At 42.3% G+C, this 16991-nt stretch overlaps 2 protein-coding genes across 6 annotated transcripts; one reads left to right on the top strand and one right to left on the bottom strand.

Moving 5' to 3' along the window:
- On the top strand, nt 1–3191 carry znf648 (zinc finger protein 648). Of its 2 annotated transcripts, none has more exons than XM_020080659.2 (2): nt 1–158; nt 442–3191. In XM_020080659.2, the coding sequence occupies exon 2, from the start codon at nt 494–496 to the stop codon at nt 1997–1999; it is 1506 nt and encodes a 501-aa protein (XP_019936218.2). In that variant the 5' UTR covers nt 1–158; nt 442–493; the 3' UTR covers nt 2000–3191. The 2 variants fall into 2 exon arrangements, with proteins under 2 accessions (XP_019936218.2, XP_019936219.2); XM_020080660.2 differs by lacking the exon at nt 1–158 and adding an exon at nt 167–336.
- A 599-nt stretch (nt 3192–3790) lies between these two features.
- sec16b (SEC16 homolog B, endoplasmic reticulum export factor) lies at nt 3791–16202 on the bottom strand. Of its 4 annotated transcripts, none has more exons than XR_011240689.1 (25): nt 15244–16202; nt 14865–15167; nt 14403–14500; nt 14175–14277; nt 12632–12846; nt 12395–12546; nt 12241–12302; nt 11911–12049; nt 11569–11799; nt 11143–11240; nt 9464–9545; nt 9228–9345; nt 9025–9136; nt 8744–8849; nt 8503–8640; nt 8304–8417; nt 6990–7068; nt 6716–6863; nt 6463–6623; nt 6332–6360; nt 6084–6179; nt 5901–5993; nt 5690–5804; nt 5344–5406; nt 3791–4869 (listed from the first exon to the last, which is right to left on the bottom strand). XR_011240689.1 is itself a non-coding variant. In XM_020080652.2 (25 exons), exons 2-24 carry the CDS (start codon nt 15137–15139, stop codon nt 5377–5379), a joined length of 2781 nt encoding a protein of 926 aa, XP_019936211.2. In that variant the 5' UTR covers nt 15140–15167; nt 15244–16202; the 3' UTR covers nt 3791–4869; nt 5344–5376. The 4 variants fall into 4 exon arrangements, 2 of the variants coding, with proteins under 2 accessions (XP_019936211.2, XP_069378632.1); XM_020080652.2 differs by having other exon boundaries at nt 5344–5393; XR_011240688.1 differs by having other exon boundaries at nt 5344–5804.
- Between the last annotated feature and the right edge of the window lie 789 nt (nt 16203–16991).

Raw genomic sequence — 16991 nt, 5'->3', positions numbered from 1 at the left:
TGCTGACTAGCACGATAGATGCTGACCCTCAGAAACGGCTGCTGCCAAACCCCGCCCATTAACACCACTGCACATCTCCCACACAGTTACACTAGACCCTGGCATTAGTATATCTCTGGCATCTCCTGGACTCGGCTTGCTTGTGAGGAGACCACAGGGTAAGAAGCTCTATAAAAATGTTTTCAGCCATTCAGTTAGTTAAGTTTAAAAAAAACTATTCATGAAGTTGTTTCAGTTTGTTCTGATTATATGGAAATATAAGCAATAACTCTGGAGACTAAGAGTCAAGGTGTCAAGTGAATGCAAGGTCGTGTGGAGGATGTAGTGCTTTGCAAGGTCTGTGTGGTACCATTGATACAATTATTTTATGTGAGTAAATCCTAGTAATATCTAGCCTACTTGAATTATACACTAGTAAGATTCATGTATTCTAATTTTTAGGTCGAATTAAAGGAAGAATTGTGTCAGGAAATCACTGTACAGCTGGAAACACATGCAGATGATTTCATGCCCCACTTTAAAAGTGACCATGACTGAAAACACGTCTACCAGGATGGACGTTGAAAGGGGAAATGAAAGGACATATCATAAAACACATGGTGGCATACATTTTCTCCGAGATGGACAGATTGTCAGTAACACTCATAACATGAAGAGTGACCCTTCCCTTGGAGGTATGTGTACAAATGTGAACTCAGAGAGCACTGACACTGGGATCCTGTACCTGAACCCTCAGACACCAAATTGGTCACCTGCTGAGAAGTTTGCTGACCTTTCTTCAGGAAATAAAACTGGAATCTGTGACGACCGAGACCACAGCACTGAAGCATTATCACAGTGCACTAAATATCTCGGCAACAATAAAATAAATGGGTGTGGTGACGTGCATTTGGATGCTATGCAAAACAATTGCTCGAGATACCTCAAGAGCCACCAAGTGCAAAGGGACCCCTCAGTCAATCGAAGAGCATCCAAGCTTAAAGAGCTGAATGTTGAGGAATATTCCCCAGGTGGAGGAGGGAATAAGACCAAAAAGAAGAATATGAATAGTCCCTCTCTTAAGAAATTACTTAAAAAGCATGACAACGACAAGATCCCTCGACTTTTGGTAGCTATGAAAAAACGTGGTGAAGTCGACGCAGAGCACCGTCCCTTCAAGTGTCCACACTGCCACTGGGCCTTTAAGAAGCTATGCAACCTGCAGAGCCACCTACAAACACACTCTGGCCTCAAGCCGCATGTGTGCGATATATGTGGCAAGGCTTACTCCCATCAGGGCACGCTGCAGCAGCACAAGCGTCTGCACACGGGTGAAAGACCATATCACTGCCCCTTCTGTGTCAAGACCTACATTTGGTCCTCAGATTACCGTAAGCATATCCGCACACACACCGGTGAGAAGCCCTACATCTGTGACACTTGTGGCAAGGATTTCATTCGCTCCTCTGACCTGCGCAAGCACGAGCGGAACATGCACACCAACAACAAGCCCTTCCCCTGCACACACTGTGACAAGACCTTCAATAAACCTCTCTCCCTGAAGCGTCATGAGCGCAAGCACCTGGGCGAAAGGCCTTTCTCCTGCCCTGACTGCGGGAAGGCCTTCGCCCTGCCCAGCCGCATGGCCGAGCACCGCAAGGCACACGAAGGAGTGCGTCCGTTTGTGTGCTCAGTTTGCTCCAAGTGCTTCACAAAGTCCTCCAATCTGACCGAGCACAAGGCCATCCACAGTGGTGCGCGGCCCTATAAATGCACAGAGTGCGGTTTGGCGTTTGCCATGGCCTCCCGCCTCGTTCGTCACCAGTACGTGCACAATAAAGAGAAACCCCTCAGCTGCACGGGCTGCAGCAAGAACTTCTGCCACCTTGAGACACTGAAGCTTCACCAGGAGCAAACGTGTGCTGGGAGAATCTTTGTCTGTGTGGACTGTGACAAATCTTTCCAGTGTGCTGCAAAGCTCGCGCAGCATATGCTGAGCCACAGGGACAAGAGTGTGTGAGTCTGTTTAAAGAAAGGTACATCCATCACCATGCTGGTACTAATGACACAATTTAGAACTACAACATTTAATTGATTTCAAATATTCAGTTCCAGACACATTACAAGTCATAGGACACCACTTTATTCATGTCAAGGTATTTATTAATAATAATTGTGCTGTAATGACTTTTAAAACTTAATACTCATGTACCCTCTTTCCCCACGGTGCTGGGTTACCATGAGTATGGTGAGAGATAAAAATTAGCTCTGCATCGACACTGGAGCTGACAGCTGTGTGATGTTAAAGTGCTTACAAGAGCATTAGATGGTTTTTAAAGTGATAATATTCTCTCAGGTTACAGTTTATCAGGAACACCTAGTTAGAAGGTATGCAGAGAAATCCTATATTTGTTGTATAGAAAGTATTGTTGTATATAGTATAGAAAGCACAAAGTGTTTGTTGTCATCATTGTCATGCTGGAGATTTTAAGTTTGTTATGGTTTTCTAAGTAAGTAATCTTTTTTTTTGTTTGGTTTGTTAAAGACGTAGCAATTTAAGGATTTACTGTGCAATCAAATAATGTCAGTGGAACTTTACCCTGAAACTGAATTGGATATTATCCCAAAATCTGTTTCTAAAGGCACTTACACTCAACAAAAATACAATAACATCTGGCTTTTGTATTCAATGTGTAAAATTGGCTTTCATTCCATCCACTGCAGATCAAATCACACTGCAGTAGTCAGTCTGAGCTTGAATCTGTATGACTTTTACATGTCCCAAACAGTTAACCTGTCACTTCCCCACCACGTTAAATGGATGGACGACATGACAGTGTGGTGTCTGAAATGCTATGTGTAGTCTTCCCCATAAAAGAAATGTATCTTTGGGTTTGAGGCCCACAGGTCCTAAGGAATTTGGAGAAAGCCTGAATATATGTTAGGGCATTAGGTCACAGTTTTAAGGGTTACCCTAAATTTGAGCTAGTGCGTTCTCTCCCTGTCACCAGACAGATGAGAAGAGCTGAATAAAAGCCAGATGTGTTTTCTTAAGATTCATGAAAACAACCCTCCTATATAAACGAGGAGTTGAAGTTGCCCCCTTAGAGGAGGCAGGAGAGATTCACATTGACTTCGGATCTCTCCATAGGCAGATTGCATTACTTGTATTGATGCTGAACTTTTTTGTCATAAACATTTTATACCATCAAGACGGTGTCATCGGAGATTCCTTCATCATCTTCACATCATCGCAACCCCAATATACGACAACAGCTTCCCAAAAGGAAAGCCAAAGCATCTCAATCACCCCCTATTGACTGGCTGCAGTCTAGGTTATAAACCCCACTTGCCATTTTGATTTGCACTTCAGGGCTGCAGCCTGAAGTACAAACTGAACATTTTACAAAATGTAAGTCTTGACAAGTAATTATTTACAAAATAAGACATGGTCTGTATCTCTTTAACTCTTTGGGGGGATGTTTGGGATGCCACTTGACGCAGTCTTTCATAAAGCTTTCTATTCTGAATGTGTTTATACTCTGAAATGCTACTAGCAGGCAGTAAGTGGTCACTTAAACCGCAGAGGCCTGTGTACTGGACACTCAGCCAGTGTGTCCCACTCAAACTTGGCTACTGCAAGTTAATTGTAAAAGGAGACAGCATCTACCATGTTGTCACTTGCTCTAGATTAAGTTAAAGGTCCTATCTGGATTCCCAGCTATTTCATTGCAAGCCACATTTATTCAATATGTGACTTTTAATTAGCTGTTCCCAGAGTGGTGTGTCAACAAAAAGAAAAAGACAGAACTACACAGATATACTTGTAATTGAGACAGTGCATGTGCTGGTACAGATATAAAAAAAGCCTTCAGGTATAATACATAAGGCACAAAGTCATATGACGGAGGTAAAAAAAACCATCTCAATTACATCAGAACATGTTTACAAGCTGACAGGGTAATAAAAAATTGTTATAAAATTATATATTACTGCTGTATGTGTTATATATACATTTAAAAGAGCCTCCACTAAATTTGTCCCCACACATTAATATAACAGGGCTGTTACTAAGGCCTCTTCTCAAATGAAGGCACAGCATTTATCATTAGACGATCAGTGGTCTTGCCTTGGTCCCCCCCTCCCCCCTCAACCATGTGGTATCATCCAACTTGGCAGCATATCATCCTCTTACAAAGTTTAAAGATCTTTTGTACATTAATAAAACTAAATATTGCTCACATTGTGCAATAATTTACTTCTGTGCAGCCAATAAATGACCACATGCAGCATGACATTACATTTATCCTATTTATGCCTTAATGTTTTGCACTGGTTAACTGTGTTTAATATTTTATCATAAAAAAGACAAGATGGAATAAGAATTATGGACTTTTTTGCATAACTAACTAGCTCATGAGTATTCTCTTTAAGCATTAACAGTGTTATGGACAGTCATTTCAGGGAGATGTGAGCTGTGAGAGTCTGGTGACACTGATACTCAGTGAGCAGTTACATACATACCACCACATTAAAGCATCCTTCAGTGCAGCCTTATACATACACAGTTACTAAGGTCAATTAAGGTATCCCTTTCACCAAGCATGTCCTGCAATCATTGGTGATTTCCCCAGTGTCAGCTTTTGGGAAGGCCGTCTCAGCTGCTTCAGTCGCTGAAATATGAGTTGCTGTGCCAGTACATTCAGAGTATTTCTGTATCTAACATGCAACATGATGGTGAGCAAGCTGCATGTGGGGGTTTGAAAGGACATCCTTAAAAAAGAAATGTGTAATGAGTGGACTGGATCTTGTAGCTGTTCATCTGAGCTCAGGTAATTCTCTTATTAGACTTAGATGAGGTGTGAGATCCTCACATTGCAGTCACCGCTCCTGCAAAAACATGAAAGATTAAAGGAATTTGATGTATATATTTAAAAACATCTTCATTAAAGCTGCTTTCAGACATGCACTGAGCTCTGCACCATATCTGGACAGTCTGCAGAGGGGTTGTATGCGAGAACGCAAATGTCAAAGTGAGAGGCTCCTGACGTTGTTGGGATGCTCTTCCTGCCAGCCCCCTTGTAAAAACTCTGGACAATGTGTGAATGAGTCAATTTGAGTGAGCACACAGCAGGAGATCCTGCTGCGTTATCACCACGAGCGCGTGGGCATATTGATGACCTTTTCAACAAACAACATAGAGTTCTTGGTGATGAGGGCCAATGCCGGTGTCACCTGAACGCTCCAGAGATTTCTGGTGTTCTGTGTTGTTGACGTCTGAGTGGAGAGTCTCCTGCTGTGTTGTTCACGTCTGAAAACGGCTTATAATACATATGGGGTTATCTTAATGAAACTTAAATTTACCTGAGATGTAGAAGAGTGGTCTTCACATGGTTCCTAGCGCAGCTGTTGACCTGTTGTGTCAAACTTATTTATAAAAAAATGTAATTAAATTTCATTTTTTAATGTAAATAAAATGTTTTGGCAGCCAAACCTCTACAACCTTTTCAATTTCAATCCTAAAAATATGCACTGTACACACTGGTCAGCAAATGTGTTAATGGCAGTGACAGAGGCGGGACACAGCTTCAGGTCAGTGACCTCAGAAATCCCACATAAGAGAAGAATGTGGAGCTTGGCATTTTTTATTCATGGCATGCATAGTTGATTTTTTTTTAAGGTGATAATTGACATAGTTCACATAACTCACCTGCTTTCCTTGAAAAGGGATTCACTGCAGCGGAAGAGGGCTGGGATGGAATCGTGTTAAAAGAGGCCATTGCAGGTGGTGGAGGACGCCAGACCCCAGTGGTGGGTGGTAGCTCCTAAGAAAATGTAAAAAAACAAAACAAATCTTACATCACTGAATTTAAAGCTTGATTGTAATTGAAAGGTATAATGTACATCTCCTTGAATCTCACAGTCTGAGCTGTGCTCCTCTGCTCGGAACTCTCCTTTTGGACATCTTTTGGTTTTGATTTGAACCAGCCACTGAACCAACCCACCTTGGCACCCTGCATATAAAACAAAGAGGAAATGACTGATGTCAGAGGACTCTAGTGTGGTTTGACAGTTTGTGTCAGTATGCTGAGGGATCCACGCACCTGTTCCGGGGGCTCATTCGTCTGCTCAGAGGGCTTGAAATGCTCTGGCGTGCTCTGCTGGTTATGTTCCTGGTGACTGATGTCAGCCTCCAGCCTCTAAAAAAGGCAAATACAGGTATTCAGGTAACTTTCGGGAAACATTTCACAATGTTCTACACAAACACAGCATTGAGGTTATTAGTGAAAATTACATTTTTGCAACATAAATAAATCCAGAGAAATATGCGAAATCCTTTATTTTTACTCACCATGTCTGTTCCAGAGAATGACCAAGCCCCTGTAGGAGCAGTGACATAAATATATCACACGAGCTGACTCCCTCACATTCCACAGTAAATCTCTTTATAGAAAAGGGAATGAATGGATTCTAGATTCTCACCCCCTCCTGCTGAAGACACATCACTCTGTGGACAATGTGTCGAGGCACTCCTGACTTCAGCACTCTCTGTGTTATGATAACTGAAGTCTTGGCACTGGGCCGCTGTGGACAGTGGGGGGGCATAAACCACGGTGACTGGAAGCGGAGGACTGGCACCTGGCCTAGACAGAGCAAAAGAGAGGATGGTGACATAACAGTGACTTTTGGGACAGGGTATCGCATGTTAGTAACAGTTTTGCTGAATGTTTTGTACCAGTGCTGAGCTCCTGTGATGTTTGATGAAAGCATTTCCTCAGTGTTTCCTTCAATATGATTCTGGAGGCTTTCTTGATCCTCACTGCCTAAAGCATAAAGGAGTTCAGGCTCAGGACTCTGGATGTCACGGCTTAGGTCGTCCAATCCTGAGAAAGAAAGACAGAATCATAAGTATGCTTCATTAGCAGATGAACAAGAAATACTACACTGTTCACTGTTCCAAACAGGCCACACAGAAGATCATTCAAGGTAATGAGGGGACTTGGAATTACCTGAGTACACTTTGCTGTCCTCATGGGCCAAAGCACATACCTCAGGTTCTGGCTGGTATGTTTCAGTGCAGTCGTAACTCTGAAGCAAAATACAAGTTTGTACAGTAGTTTTAGTGTCCGAGCAGGTGAAGCTGTACTTACCCACAGCGGTCCAAGTTAACTGCTAACATCAGCATGCTAACATACCGACAATAGCAACAATACCATACAGATGTTTGACAGCTGTATGCAATGTTAGGATTGCTAGATAGCAATGAATACAAAATCAGTTGAACTTGGTGGGAATGGCGTTTGATTTAGAAGTATTTGATCATAACCCAAACCATTGGACAAATGAATAATCAATGTAAAGTAAAGAAATCCCTAAAATGACTCATAAATCATCCTGTGGAGGGATGTCTGTGCCGAATTTAAGGGCATGTCATCCAATATTTGTTGAGACGTGCCAAGCAAAACCATAAATATCTGTCTTAGTTGCTTACAGAAAAGTGGGTCATGTAAGTCTGAGTCTGTGTGTTCATGAAAGTAGTGTTATGAAATACTAAAAGGAAAACCAGGACACCTGCACAGACTCTGCTCTGTACACAGCATCTATGTACAGTGGATTTAAAAGCATGAGCAGAAATCTCAGTTGTGGCTGACTAATTTTTTCCAACACTTGCAAAAACCACACCATGAACATTTAGACACAGATCTATGTGCTGAATGGGTACCAGATGATACTGGTCCAATTGAAACTCTGATGTGGGGGAATAAAGCAGCTTTAAAATCATCCCTCACTTCTGCTCCTGGGAGAAAAAAGGTTGTGATCAATTTTTTAACTGAATTACTGATAAGCTAAAACCTATATGTATATTTCTCATTTTTATAATTGATACACAGATAGAGGCAAACATTAAAGCTGCTTTTAGACATGCACTGAACTCCGGAGATCTCCGGAGTGGTGTGTGTCCACGTAAATTGATGTAAGCGAGTAAGGGGGCTGATGACATTTATAATACGTGACAGGCGTCATATCTCAGCATGAAAGGGTGAAGCCAAACACATGGAAGACACTGACGAAGATCTCAAGATAGACTGTGTCGATGTCGACAAATCATGTGATCTCCACAGCAGAATGGAAATGTTACGTCCTGCCTCCGCTGCTGCACCCCCCCCTCACCTGAATCCTGTGGGAGGCAGCAAACCTCCCACTGTGCTGTTCAAAAAGGAAAACCGAAGAGAAAATCCAGACTCAATGCTCCGGAGATTCCTATGCAGGACAGGTTTGAAAACCGCATATGTGAAATGAAAGGAACAGAGATAGCGAATCACCTGTAAGCTGTGGTGTCTAGCACGCAGCTGTCTCAGCCAATCAGGTTCCTGTCCGGTTGCACTAGCACCTCCCTCACTGAACTGACCCTCGGTGTGTCTCAGTCTGTCTGCTAGCTGCAGGAGAAAACATACTTCCATGTATACGTTGAGACATAGAAACTGAATCAAATGCGTACCACAGTGAGTATATACAGTATACCTTGATAACCTCTCCAGTCAGCACAAAGAATGGCTCCCTCTGTCTGAGGATTGCTTGGCCAACCACCTCACAGTAATGGAAGGCCTGGGAGGCAAGTCCACAATCCAGCAGTCGACTGGCATAGAGGAATTTATACACCTGACCACAACACATTCAGCATCACGTACACTTTATCGCATTGACCAGTAAATTGTTAATAGAAGGCAGTAAGTGAGATCTGATGTGAGAGGGTGGAGGGTACCTGAAAGGATGGTATTGAAAAACATTTTTCCCCAAGTGTCTGGCAGTATTCGTACAACTCGGTGCACTGGATGGCAGAGTTTGTGGCAAAGTATTCGAAAGGTTGCCTGAAGAAAGAGGAGAGGAGAGGAGGAGAAGAGAGGAGGAGAGGGGAGGGGAGGAGAGGAGAGGAGAAGAGAGGAGGAGAGGAGAGGATTAAGTGGCTGCTCTCAATCCTATCTCAACATTTCACTTTTGACTTCATGGACACTGATATAGCATCAAAGAACCAGAGCAGCTCACCTGTGGCTGCTGCCCAGAAGCACCAGTCTCTCTGCCTTCTGTGTGAACACACCAAAGGGAACCCCAGCTGTCAGGTAGCACACTTGGGCAGCGTGTAGGAGGCGTCTGGACGCTGTACGCCGAAAGAGATTCACAAGACAATCAGCTCTTATGTCTGGACGAGAAACAGCATTACCAACGTGTCAGTCAGTGCTACTCTATACCGAGTGTGTCTCCCGTGGTGATGATGGCCTTCCGCTGGATGGCAGGATCTCCCGTCTCATTGGAAAGCATGACGGCCAGATGCGGCCTCCAGTCTCCTAGTTTTTCATTTCCACAGCACTGGGCACAGAGACTCCATATCAAAACTCTTATTGGCTAACAAGGTATGTAACAGTTTAATACATCGACTTAAACATGACATGATTGGCTTGTGTGAGCGTTTAAGTGATGTTTTTACCGTGGCAACAGCCGGGATTCTCCCAGACAGCAGCTGGAAGAGAGTCTGGAGGGGATCACTGGCCGTTAGTTGGCCTGTAAACCTGCCAACGGAGCAGACAAGGCTTTATTACACAGGCAGCAGAGCCACTGCACTAAAACGACACATCACATTTAAAGGCCATCCATACTGCCACTCTGTACAGAAGTAATGCACCATCCTTACAGCTCAAATTCAGCCCCTCATGTCAATCACAAATCAAATCACAGCCCAACCCCCCCACACATTCCTCTACTGACACCCTGACGCAAGCTGCTCTGGGACATGTTGCTGATACCAAAATAGTCTGGTACATGAAAAACAGATCATATGAACTGCAATTTAGTGCATTCTCCTTATTAAAGACAGAGCCCTCAATCAGCAGAAGCCTTTGGAAATAAATGATTACTCTGACTGTGGTGAGCAGATATTAAAAGACTTTAATTCCTACTAAATATGTCCAGCCAGATGATTTACAGTCTGAAGGAAAGTGTTAATGGTCTCTGTTATGTGCTGTCACACGAGTACGTACTGCAGATTATAAATAACTCTGACGGGAACATAAACTTTTAAGAATAAGGTGCAAGTGGATTCACAAATGGATTACCACTGATAAATCAATAATAAAACACATCCTTAGGTACACTCATTTCAAAATTGCAAAGCAGCTCCTAAACACTGATTGACAAACAGTGATTGAGAGTAATTACCTTCCTCAAAGTCTAAATGAGGAACTTTATTTTTGGACCCTGTGGGAAAGCGATGAGACCTGTTGCTCAGGGTAGAGGTCCTGTCAAGTTCTTTGCCCTGTGCTACACATGTCACAGGTATAACAATGTGTGAGATACAGTCCTGACTTCAGCCAGACACTGTGAATGTGCAATCAGCTCATCATTATTCTTGATTAAAACATTTTTTTTAATCTGTTGATTGCACAACTATTAACAGAAGGCGCAATCACTTCAAAGAACGATTTTAAAAATCTCCAATATATTTTGGAAGAATGCATAATTGTTAAATTTCCACTAATGAATAAAACTGAGTAGAGAGCCATGCTATCAGCTCCGTGAGGCTGAAGCTCTGAGCTTAATGCTAACAGCAGCATGATATGCTGGCAGTGAAGGTATTAACATGCTGATGCTAAGCAGGTTTACCAAGTGCACTGTTTTAGTTTAACTTAACTAGAGGCCACTATATGTGCAATTAAGGCTGATGTGAATGTTATCATATCTTCGAGGTCATCACAAAATAACTGTGAAGTGATTGAACCTATAGCAGGAGAATTCCACTTCAAAGCATTATCTGTTCAGAATCCAGTAGATTTAGAGAACATTCACAGGATAAATAAACAGATCACCTGCTGGTGGCACTAAAGGAAAGGTCACGATCATTAGGAGACTAATTTAGGACACTAAATCATCCTCTCAGGACAATGAACTTCTTCACTGACTCTAAAGACAATCTATGCAATTGTTGTTCAGTCTCCAAACACAGCTCTGACTGTTACACTGCCCATATTTGCTCGTAGCTGTAGCACAAGTTTGAAGTAGAAATCTAAGTAATCTAAGAAGGAACATTTCTTCACAAATTACCACCTGCGTGTGGAGCTGTGTGCTGATTTATTGCAGCTGTCGTGTCTCAGATGACTATGCTTCTCTCACCTGTTCAGCACGCTGGTGTAGGACCTGTTGTCCATTTTACTGGCCAGAAAAAGTGCATGCCCCCACAGGCCAGTGCTCATAGCTGACTCCAAGGCCTCCTGGGAACAACATGGGTAAGAGTGAGGGGACAAACACTCAGTATGACACACAGTGGTCACTCTTATCAGATTGTGCTGTACCAGTGATGGCCTTTCAAATGTTGACCATATCAGTTTTATTGCTGACACCACTCATTCCTCATTTTTATAGCCTTTGTAGAGGAATTTCATTGGACAGTGAGTAACAGCTGGATAAATGTTATATGGTCATAAGTATAGGCATATGTATTAGGATTGAAACAGTTTATGTTCTGCCATTAGGAGGAGCACTGAGATGATAAGAAGAACCTACAGAGGACATCAGATGATTAGAGATAGTGTCAGACACCTTTTTTCTTCCAGCCAGCAGCAGCTGAGTGTAGCTGTGCAGTGCCTTCTCCGAGGTCTCAGAGCTGAAGTTGCTCCAGGCTCCCGTGAGCAGGTCGTCTCCTGTTTGAGGTGGGGCTTCTGCAGCCATGCCCTCACTGAAGTCAATGAGCGTGGGGGATTCTAGCTCCCAGCTTCCATCTGAACGTGAGCCCTCCATCAGCAGCTCGGCAATATCTGATCCAACGATTTGCTGAGTCCGCAAAAACATTTGGTGATTTAGTTTTTTCACAAAGAAATAAAACACGTCTCTAAGATTAGAGTTAAAGAGGTTAAAGTTAGTTACAAATCATGATGCCCTTACTCCATTCTGTCTGCAGAGCAGTATCAGCAGATTCCACAGGAGGGCGGCAGAGCTCTTGTCCTGCAGCTTTTCGTCCCTCATGCAGGCTCCTGCCTCCTGCTGGGCAAACTCCATAGCATCTACTTTGTGCAAATCTTCCCTGTAGAAACATGACAAACTATCAAACTCATTCAATATTGAATTTAAAATGTGAACTTTGTAAGGTTTACAAGTCTGTTTCAGGTTTGTCAGTCAGCGTAATATGGAAGAGAAGATGCCATCAATTGTTTTGTTAGGATTATTAAGTAGTGAGCATTTTCAGAATTACACCTCAAATTAAAAAGGAACTACCTAGTTAAGGGACCAGGGAAGTTTCTCAGCTCCTGCTGTTCCTGTGTCTCCGTCAAAATAACCTGTGTACACATAAAGAAAAAAATGTCCACCTTTAGTATTATTCAAGAAAACAGTACTTATGTGTGTTTGAAAAGACTCATGTTGAACATACTTCCAGGCTGTGGATTTCCAGCTGACTAACGTTCTTCTGTGTGGAAAAGCCTGGAGTGACCCGAATCAGCTGCCCTGCAGGTCCGAAGCTGACCACAGCGTGAGGGACTGAGTACTTCAGAGGAGCAGACGTCTGATGTACCGGTCCATGGTCTGAGGAGAGACATGATACATAACAGGACATGTGACATGATGAATAAAGGAAACTGAGAGAAAACACCTTTAACTCCACACTCACCTGCATCAGAGGTGTGAACAGTCGGTGGCACAGAGTCATTGTGTTCACTTCCATTAATGTACTGACTAAGTTCATAGCAGCTGGAAGACAACCCTGAGGTTTTAGAACTTTCTAATGTCCCCAGGTGATAAGAGGAAACTTCTTCATTGTCCCTGGAAGGAGTTTCTTCATAGTCACTGGGGTGATGCTGGGAGTTGTCTCTCAAGTGGTCATACCTGAAGGAAATATATATGGTATGTTCAATGTTCATGTATCTGCACGTTCATTTGTGTACTTTCTATTACTGCAAGGCACAGAGATTTTGACTATATCACAGGGGCCCTCTGACCTCTTGGGAACCTGAGCCAAACTTCTGTTTGAAATGAGTCTTAACGTTCTATGTCAGGAGGCCACTTAAACAACTGTAAAGTGACTCAAAGTGCAACGATGTCCATGTTTACTTGTACATGGAGGCACACGTGGAAACACATTGGAATGCCAGGCGTTAACTGATGAACTTAAAGCTGTAGCCAAATATGCTTGTTCATGCCAGTTGTGAACAGGGTCAGAAACACAGAAATTACAAAGAGACACTAAAAACAACCGCAGAGACATAAAAAGAAGCGGTGCGACCAAAAAGACATCTGTCTGAATCAGTGGGTGGGGGACTTTTAACATGTCAGCACCCAGGGGCCCATTTTTTAATAATCCTTTCATGGTTGCAGCAAGCAGCAACAAGCAGACGACTTAGGTCATCATCATCGTCATCATGAGCAGCAGAAGCAAGGACAGTCTGATCCAACACAAAGACTCCTCACAGAAAGCTGAGGGTATGTCATGTATATCTTTCTTCAGGGTTAATTCCACTGGACACGTTTTCACCTTTTCTCCATTGGATGAACCTTCCAGACTTTACTCAGTATCAGTCTGAGCTCATTCTACCAGATCCAGCTGCTGCACATCAGTGCTGTCTGACTAATAACTGGCTCCAAGAAAACATAACCTTCATTCAAATCAATTTAAACAGGCTTCCTGTTCCTGATTCCCATTTACTTTCTGTGTGTAAGTGTCCAACATTACAAGTTATTCCTATGGTGATTACCGTGCCTGTGCCTCTGTAGTTTAAGCCCCAAGTCCTTTGAATTGTATTCATTTATCTGAGAGCCTCTCCTGATTTTACCTGAATTTTAATTCTAATTACAAACAATCTAACAAACAATGTTTGACAGTAAGAAAGATAATTGTTAAATAATAACTGCAACTATTTCTGGTTAATATTTATATTACTTTTTCCACTTATTTAACCTATTTGTGAGACCAGTGATCCAAAACCGTTCAGTTCACTGTCATAGAGAACTCAGATAAACCAGGAAATGCTCTCATTCCAGAAGCTGAAACCATCATCTTCAACTGACAAATAATTTACAAAATGTTTTAATAAATGACTTGAACAACAAGACAGATTAATTGATTAAATGTTTAAATTGATCGACTAATTATTTCAGCTCGTCTGTCAGTTCATGGGCTCGATATATTGAGAGTGAACTATAACACTGCTCTTCACCTGTTCTCCTCTGAGTAGAAGCTCCCTGAGTGTTCCTGCTTGAGGTTTCTGTCACGATAACCGTCTGTTCCCCGTGATTCTTGAGGAGTCCACTGGCCGGCATCTTAAAGAGAAGATAAACAAACCAGCACAGTGCTATTTTATTTGTTTTTACCAAGACATTGGGTGTTTTACTTAATTCCTAATTACAGTTTTGCTTTCCCGCAGGTTTGTTTTGTGTGACTGTACCTTGTCGTCCATGCTGTCCTCTGTAGTAATCCTGGTTATAATAACCATAGTTCTCTCTGTAGTCCCAGTGGCTGTGTGGGGGATAGTCGTACCCAAGTCTGGCAATAAAATACCTCTAGTTACATCAATGCATTTGTTCACTTTCCTTCCCTGTTAATCCCTCCATTATGAAGAAGGTGATCAAATACAGATCGATAGAACTTAAAATCTAGAGATTAAATGGAAGTTAACAGTTTGTATCAACGGTAGAAAGGACAACATGCACTCCACCTAATGGGTTATGCACTTGATCCGAAGCTTTTGCAACCATGCAGCTTCCAAATCAGCTCATCACACTGTTACGTTCTAAACCTTGGGGTTTGTATTACACTGAGTTGTGCTCACTATGTATAAAAAGAGAAATCTGTGTGAGATCAAAGACCATTAATAACTAGTCTTCATAGAAAGTGCAAATGTACACACCTAGACTGGGGTCTTTGGTGGTCTGCTCGCCCATGTCCGTAGGGATACTGCTGGTAGTTGTAGGGATACTGCTCAGGTCTGGCAGGAGGACTGGTGTAGTGAGCCCTGTAGTGTGCATCAGGATGAGCCCAGTGTCTGTCCCTCTCTCTGGGGTCTGGAGGTGGACAGCTCTGGTCCCACTCCTGCTGGGAGTACCTGCTATAGTCCTCTCTATCTTTAGTCCTGTGGGAGTAGTGATGGCCGGGGTCGGGCCAGGCGTGACCTCTGTGATCCATGATGGGTTTACTCCTGCTGCTGGAACACCTGAGGAGTGAACAGAGGTTATTTTCAAAATAAAATCTACACAAATGAATTTTCATTTGTTTGTTTGGGCACTCACAGCTCAGACGCAGTCAAAGTACAGCTGCAAGTGCCACATCATTTCACTGGGAGCTCACACCATGAGCTGATAACAAGTCAGCGTGATAACAAGAGGATAAAGTTCACTCAAGACTGTGATCCATAACTAGGCGTTGTTACTGCACAGACACCACAGCTCAAAAAAGACTGCAAATTATACGAGTCACAAAAAAGAAAGTTTTGAAAACCATTTAAGATTCTGTATGTGTGCACAGTGCTTCTTCAGGTCCGTTGTGTTTGCAGAGTGTATCCAGCCTGTGTGAGCTCTCTCTCTCTGAACGTAAACACAGGAGCACGCCCTGAGGAGTTTGACAGCTGCAGTCCAACATCAGCAGGAAAAGATGGAATCAGTCTTCAGGATAAATACAATCAATAAGTACACTCATTTCTGACAGCCTTCTTGAAGACGTGGAAATCCGTCTCCTCGGACTGTCAAGGATGAGAAGAAAAAAAACCCAGAAACACATCGAGTGTTGCCACGTTGCCGGTGGGAGGATGAGGAGGGTGACTGTGGCTGGTCTGCGGTCAGTGTTGGTGAAGTCCCAGCGAGCAACGCCTCATGGAAACTGATCCAGAGTCAGTGGTGACAACTCGAGCGCATCATGCAGTGAAGAACTGCAATGCCCTGAATCTCCACTGGAGGCGTTCACCGCTGTCTGTGGGTTCACCAAACTGCGACGCCCCCTGTCTGCAAACTTTGCCCATTTCAGTTATTTTATTCATTTTCTATTGACGTAATATTATTATCCACTTTATATTTGCCTCCATATTCTTTATCATTTACAATGTTCACATTCTCATTAAGTTGCATTTTATGTCCCTTGTAAATAATGGTCATCACAATGCTATATAAAAAAATGCATTTCTTCAGCTTAATGATAATAATACAATATAATATAATATCACATCATATCACACCATATCATATCATATAATATGTGTTATTTATATAATAATTGTATTGTCCACGCTAATTATATGTATAATAAAACATGTATTGAACTACTATAAGATGTGTGTTATAGAAATGGTAGCTGAACCTTTTACCACACCCTGCATTGTAATGAATTTTTAGATTTAATGCCAAAATAAGGATTTTGGTTGAGTCAGAGATTTTAACTCTTTCATTAAAAAACGAAATAGATCTTCCGTTAGAAGAGGAGAACAAAGAGGTATATCAAAATGAAGAGTTTGCAATAAATCTTTTCTTTCGAGACTTCATACTGACGTTAGACCTCCTCACTGTCTTTTCACTTTAAACAAGCTAGTATTTCTAAATATCATTTTTCATAGAATTGTCCAAAAACATCTTGGTAAGCTGAAGCATTAGGATTTGAATGGAGACTGGCACATAGGATCCTTAATGACCAGTCACACATTCTGTACATCGAATTTGACCGGTTACCTTCAGTAAGACGTTACAGAGCCTATAAGTGTAAAACCAACCACCTCAAGCTCATATTCATCCCGACTACTCAATAAGGAGACGTGCTGATTTGGTCATGTATCTAACTCATCATTTATGTATCTAACTCATCATTTTATACTTTGGTTTTGAATTTTCTATTTTTCATCTTGTTTATCTGTTATACACTTTTAGTGTTTTATCATTTTAAGGGTTGTTAGGGCAGGTGCAATATTCAACTCACTTTTATTCTCCACTTACACCATTTGAAGACATCAGTGAGAAGTGCAGTGAATATGTGACATGTGACATTTAGACTAAAG

Source organism: Paralichthys olivaceus, chromosome 3 (genome assembly GCF_024713975.1).
Source record: "Paralichthys olivaceus isolate ysfri-2021 chromosome 3, ASM2471397v2, whole genome shotgun sequence".
NCBI lineage: Eukaryota > Metazoa > Chordata > Actinopteri > Pleuronectiformes > Paralichthyidae > Paralichthys > Paralichthys olivaceus.
Note: the sequence above shows the minus strand (reverse complement) of the source record. Positions and strands in the feature narration are given on the sequence as shown.